The 7,218-nt window shown below is 34.4% G+C and overlaps 1 protein-coding gene across 1 annotated transcript; it reads right to left on the bottom strand.

Annotated features, from left to right (window-relative positions):
- Nucleotides 1-2,844: 2,844 nt before the first annotated feature.
- LOC133337736 (uncharacterized) lies at nucleotides 2,845-3,893 on the bottom strand. Its single transcript, XM_061545941.1, has 4 exons — nucleotides 3,761-3,893; nucleotides 3,551-3,698; nucleotides 3,414-3,479; nucleotides 2,845-3,352 (listed from the first exon to the last, which is right to left on the bottom strand). Exons 1-4 carry the CDS (start codon nucleotides 3,891-3,893, stop codon nucleotides 2,845-2,847), a joined length of 855 nt encoding a protein of 284 aa, XP_061401925.1.
- Between the last annotated feature and the right edge of the window lie 3,325 nt (nucleotides 3,894-7,218).

Here is a 7,218-nt window from a genome sequence, read left to right as displayed (position 1 = left end):
AGAGCCGATGAACTTTGGCACAACGAACCTAGGTGCAATGTGTCAAAATCTATTTGGCCGTCTCTGTCTACCAAAAGGACACACTCACTATTGAACCTGAGCAAGCTGAAATAAGAGTAATATTAGGAATCACTACTGGTCATTGCAATATCAAGGCCTTTACCAGTAAATGGGACCATGATGCTACTGACTATTGTAGACTCTGCATTGACGAGGAAGAGACAGAGACAATTGAGCATCTCCTGTGTCGATACCCAGTCCTGGCCTACAGACGGCACAGACTATTGGGTGCTATCCCTCTTATTTTCTCCTCCCATAGATCTCTCCATATATGTTTCTCTTTATGGATGATCCGAGAGCATTCATATCGTATACATTCTGACCTGATAAAACATGCCAAATAACCTCTCATAGCCATTTTTATCTCTTTAAAAACTGGATGCAGGTCCTCCTCCAGCTAGTTCACTTTCTATTCGAATAGAAGGTATAGGACCATAAACCATATGCGCGAGATTAACGAGATTTTCTTATATTTTCGGTTAGTTCGATAATAAAACACGTGGCAAGTTAAGCGAAAGCTTAACACAGCGCCATTTTGTACTTTTTTAAGCCCGTAGGCGTGATTAACTCTTTAAATGTCTTTCTTGTGAGCCGTCCGAAGACGAACTGCCCTCATAGCCTTGTGAATTTTCTTTAAAATTCTCCTTCATATCCCCTTTATGAAGACTTCCCATGTCTGGCTATCAACTTGTATCTAATCGGTTATTCGGTTACTTAATATGTTCCCAACTTGTTAACCATTCGTCAGTCAGCTGCTTCGTTGAGCTGTAAACAAAACAATTTTTTTGGATACTTCGACGGAAAAACGAATTGTTCCGGTAAAATAAAATGTATGACGACGCCAAGTTACTTGATCTTTTGAAAGCCAACGATGTGCTCTATAATAAAAATCACCCGCTTGCGAAAACCGAACACAAAAAAGTTGTTTGGGAAGAGATTGCCGACGAGATGGGTTTACCGGGTAAGGATAAAAACAAAACTCCTTGAAAAATATTTTTACTTGACACAATTTCAATTTAACTAGCACAGTTGATCGCGTGATAAAACGCTATCGAGGTTTGCGTGATCGTTTCGTGCGATACAAACGTTCCATACTTACAAAGGGACCCGAAAATAATTATGATCAAGCAACAATGGAGAAAATGGAATTCCTGACTCCATTTATATTTATCAAGTAAGTTGTACACTATTATATACATTATACCTAGAATTAATTTAATATTTATAGATCAAACGGTGGTAAAATAACCTGGGAGGGGTCAGAAGCCAGTTTATGTATATCATCTGATCCCCTTAAAATGCAACGGAATTCAACGACAGTCGATGATGATTTCTCCGATGAAGATAATTATAATGAAACAAGATCTCCCAAACGCCGTTCCCGATCGAAACGTAAACAAAAGGAAATGTCTCCCTTTGACAGTCAAGATGATGATGAATATGTTCCGTATGCTAAGCAACCAAAAATCAAAGATGACAAAGCAAATAAACGCAAATCCGTTGGACGTCCAAAGAAAACGACAACAGATACATCAATACCCATTAATAATGTTACAAGATTGGAATCCTCTGAGGATATTGATTATAACGAGGATTCGGATGATGCCTTTTGTGATGCTGTAAAAAGTTTTGTCACTCTCTGTAAATCGGGTGAACAATTAAAAGAAAATAAAGCATTACATGGATTTTGTCAAATGATTATAGCAACAATATCCGAAATGAGCATACCCAAACAATCGAAGGCAATGTCATTGGTAACACAGGCCGTTATGCAAATGAAAATGGAAGATGAGCGTTAATATATAATAGCGAATAAGGGATATAGCCATTAAGTTAGAATAAGGAATTTTTAAATAAAATAACAAAAAATATTATTTTAAAGATTATATATTTGCTCTTGTATTGAAAATAGATGTAGAAAAATAAATAAAAATAAAAAGCGTGGATTTTATAAAGAATATTTTTTTAAAGAACCACCAGCGTATTAAGCCTTTTTTGAATATTTTTACGAGGACAAGTGAGCAATAAACGTGGATTTTTTAAGGACTAGTGCGTAGATTTTTAAAGAATATTTTCTCAATAACTTTCGGACTTTAACGCATAATCGTTTTCTATTAATAATACACCTTAAGACGTAGATTTTTTTAAAGACAGACGGACATGCATAAAACTACTCAGAAAGTGAGCATATTCTCAAAAGGAATCATGGATCTATCTCGATTCTTGTTTCCTGTACCCTGTACCACAGAGCGCTTGAACTGTCTTATTTTCATAAAAAAGTCGAATGATCCCAGCCTAAAAACCACATAGTGACACACTGAGGATGCATTTGCTTCCATTGAATAACTCGAGGATTATCCACACCCCAAATGCGACAATTCTGCCTATTGGCGAAACCATAAAGATGGAAATGGGTATAGTATCTGAAGACGATTTTATCGGCAAAATCAGTATTTTCCTGTTGTCTTTCCAATACTCAATCGACCGAAGACCAACATTATAATATTTTGGTTAAAATATGCGGACAATCATTACTGGAAACAAAAGGATTTATTTACATATCCCTCTAGCTTTACCTAACTTAAAACCATTGCAGAAATATAAAAATTAAATTCGAGGCCGAACCTTAAATAGTATTCTATATAAACAAACTAATTTATTAAAAATCTTACAATACATTCTTCTTTCAGAATATAAACAGACATAAACACATGTCCTCAATATAATTGCAATTTTATCTTATCCCATAAAAGTATATTTAAATGCATACAACTTTAAACAACTCTATTCCTCGGGTTCCATTTTAATCTTCAGCACAGCTTCTGTCACCTGCAACATGGCTTTCGTCTGTTTGGTCTCACTCATATCGGCCAGAGTGGATATAATCATTTGACGAAAACCTTGAAGTGCACCATCCTTTTGACGTTCTCTGGCCTTACATACCCGATGAAAACTTTGAATGGCTTCACTAAATTCTTGATCAATTTTTCTAAATTTATTATCCAATGTTTTCTTATCGAAATGAGATGATGTTTTCGCATAGGATTTTCTTTTAAGACGTGTCGTTGTACTGCTGTTATTGCTTTGTAGAATTTTTGGTAATTTATTGTCATCACATGATGATGAAGATTTTCCAGCTTTTGTTATCGGAGGTGGTGTAATTGGAATTTCAGTAATGTTATCGGATTCATCCGCACACTGCAATGGATCCATTGACTCTTCATCACTTTGGCTTGATGGCGCTGTTTCTTTTTGTTGTGGTGTACTGCATTCGGTGCGGTTAGTTTTTGTTCTGAAATAAGAAATTTATGTCAGGAAATTGGTCTCTATGGAAGATGCGTTTGGATATTTACGTATTATCATAAGTCGAACTCGTTTCATTATCACATTGTACCCTTTCATATTGTTTACGTCTCATTCTGCAAGTTTTAATAAAAAATACTTGTTAATGGTCTTATTTTCTATACAAAGTATATAGGAGGATTCTTACTTCCTGCTGAATATGTGCGGATTAAGAAACCCCATATTATCCATTACTGGCAGATAACATCTTGACTCTCCCGTGGTCTCCAATATGCGTTTATATCGTGTATAACGATCTCTTAGACTGTGATAACGCCGTATAATGAATTGGATATCTAGAATAAACATTATAATTCAGTTTATTGGAAACCTTTGGAATTTAATGTGACTAATATACCCGGGATATCCAATTCTTCGGCAATTTCAGCAAATGCCTCTTCCTTTTTGTTAATATCCTTATAGTGAGGATGAAATCTATTGTAGAGTACATCACGTTCTTCCACCAATTTCATTAATTTCTCATCATCCATATTCCAAACTTTTTAAGTTTGAATTGAAAAGGTCTTGCAAAATTTTGCGCCAAAAATTCCTTTCCTTCCTGTTCTATTTGGTTTTTCTCTTACAAACAACGTTTCGCTAATCAATTTATTTTTTCGGAGGGTACAGTAAAAGTAAATTTGTCTAATTTCGATGCTTTCGGATGCTATACGTACTTTGCCTTTTCGGCTAGGTATTGATATTTGTGGCAAAACAGCTGTTTCGTCGTTACGCGTCGATACGTTTTCTTGTTACCGCGTGATTTACATACATATGTTTGTTTGTATACATAAAGTAGTGGAAATGTAGTCTACGGGTACTTACGTATACATACGTCAAAATACGTTCTGTCGTTTCACTGTCGACCAAAATACCAAATGGCGGTCGTATGATATAAACGTATCGTAGGTAGGTTCGTTGTATAAGTTAACTAATCGCCAAATGCAACAACAAAATGCATACAAAATAAACAATAACAAATATTGATCAGGTATTTTGAGAAAAATGAGATTAGAATGGGATTTTCCAAGAAATCCATGTATGGCGTACGAAGTTATTTTTTGTTTCAATATTTCAAAATTAACTATGGAACAAGAATAGTTCAAGACCTGGTCACCTATCTGAATTTTAACACAGATACCCCTAAGAGCACTTTTGACAGCGATATAATTTTGTTCTTGGTAAATCCAGCTTTTTAGAAAGTGATTCCAAATAGTATGCATCTTATCAAAGACGACCATACTTTATTTTATTTGATGTGGGCCTTCGATGTTCGGCAAGTACTTTCGAACTTTGTAAGGTCACATCATTTTAAAGCAAATAAATATAGTATCTTTGTAGGTGGCGGGCCTTCAGCCGCGGATTTAATAAATTTTCCTACGGACACCTACTCGATAGAATCTCATTTTAAATTTGTTATAATCAGGGCCCGTGAACTTTTTGAAAATGATTGAGTGCCGGGCCTTAAACTATATTCCAGCCCAAAGTATTATGGAAAGCAATTTTGTAATATAAGTTAAATATAAGAATTAGATTTCTTTGATATGTATTATTATGATGGGTACGGGCTTCAAAAATTAGGATTTTTTAAATAAAACATGTTTTTAATCAGTAAGGAAAGGACGGTTCCGACTATATGATACCTTTCCAGGCTTGGGGTACATACAAGAGGTTATCGTATGTACAATATTCTGTAGATACAACAGACATACCATCTTGGGAGGACCATTGAAATAGAATCGGACGAAATTAAATGTTTGAAATAAATATATATTTGACTTAATTTAAAAAACAACCCATAATCTGACATACTTGGAAATCACACATAATGGAATCTATATGTAAATCTGGAGGTATCCACGATTTGGTATGCTGCAGCACTGTATACTGTCCAAAATTGATCTTGATCAGAGAAACGCACAGTTTTTGGTGTACATTTTGAATGAACTCAGACGAAAATATAGAGCGGGTATACCTACAGCTGAATATATTTTACAAAATCCAATACACCTTATTCTAAGTTCAATTTCGCACCCTGAGCATAAGTTTGTAACAATCTTACAAACGTAATTTATTTTGTACATTTAGATTTAGATTAAATCGAATGCATATATATATGGAAGTTATAGCTATGAAATATTTTATGTTAGGCGATCAAACATAGGCTCCTAGGATCATTTGCATATGGGAAGGTATTTATGCGAGCTATATCTAAATCTGAACAGATTTCAACAAAACTTCGCATACATTAAACTAGGCCTAATTCTGTTCGATGTGCAAAATTTTGTTCTAATCGGGCACATACTGGGAGTTTGGTTCAATATTTACATAAAATCGTACGAAACAATATATGGGAGCTATAGTTAAATATCAATAGATTCCAACAAAACTTTGCATAAATCAATCAGAACCTAATTCAATACGCTGTACAAAATTTTGTCTAAATCGGACAAATATTAAGAGTTTTGTATTGCATCAATTTTGTATTGCATAGAAGTATACTCTGGGACAGTAGGTATTGTCATGAGAAAGTTACGTGGGGTGTTGAATAGTGTTGTACGGTTCATATATTCTGTTAAAGATCGACAACACTTGTCCGGCTATATTATCCAGTTTTTAGGGTGTTCTTTTTTCACTTATATTAATATTAGATTGCTGTTACATTTTTATAGAACACAAAAATGTATGGAACCTGAATTTGTGTGCAAATTATTTAGTTTTGGAAGATCTGTTAGAAACCCACAGATCATAATTCCACGCCTATCCTCCTATTTAAGTCAAGCATTTCATGTCAGAGTTGCGCGTCTTTATAATTGTTTACCATCTTCATATAAAAAAAACTTCTGGACTTTTTAATATTTACAAAACTGTAAGTGTTGTATAAGTTATCAATATGTTTTGTATGTTGTCCTCTCTTAAATATATATACTTTTATCGGTTTTAATTAACTGATAATAAGTGTTCTTAAGAGAGGACGCTATTATAGTAGTACGAATCAGGTTTCCTTTTCGTGAAGCATATATATGTTTTTATTTGCGTAATTGGGATATTAATTTTAATTTTTAGGTTTAATTTTAATTATTAAGATTTAATTATTAATTTTGAATGTACTTTTGGCATAAGAATCAATGTTGTGTAGATTGCTTGTACCAATACAAAATAGGCTAGATAGCCTGGTAACAAGTCTTTGAAAATAAATAATAATAATAAAATGGGACTAAAATATATATGGGAGCTATATCAAAATCTGAGCCGTTTTTTCCAATTTCAATAGGGTTCGTCCTTGGGCCAAATTCTATTACGATTTAAGCATGTCCGTCTGTTGTAATCACTCTAGCCTCTACAAAATTGCGATAGATTGTCAAAATTTTGCATAGAGTCGTCTTTTGTCTGCAGGCATGTCAAGTTCGAAGATGTGTTATATTGGCCCACGTTTAGACATAGCTCCCATAGAAAGGTACCCAATTTTCGGTATTTTGGGGTTCTTTTTCAACCTAATTCGCTGAAATTTGGTACATTGAGTTCTTATTGGGTACCAAATTTCGTCACTAAAAAAACTATTGGTCGGCAGTTGGGCCTAGCCCAATAAATACAGATTTTCGGCATTTGAATATTTAGCGTAAAGGAAGGTATTTTGATGCAAAAAAGTTTCGAAATTGAGCTATATCAGTCCTCAATTAGGCATAGCGCCTCATATAAATGTTCGGTAATTCCTACACGTCGTAATTAATATTGGTTCCGCTTTGGGTATAGTCTCCACGGACATACAATTTTCATATTGAACCAGCAGCTTCCACCCAACCCGCCGAAATAAAACCT

This window comes from Musca vetustissima, unplaced genomic scaffold (assembly GCF_032173495.1).
Source record: "Musca vetustissima isolate MV318-11 ecotype Yass unplaced genomic scaffold, APGP_CSIRO_Mvet_v1 utg39571, whole genome shotgun sequence".
NCBI lineage: Eukaryota > Metazoa > Arthropoda > Insecta > Diptera > Muscidae > Musca > Musca vetustissima.
Note: the sequence above shows the minus strand (reverse complement) of the source record. Positions and strands in the feature narration are given on the sequence as shown.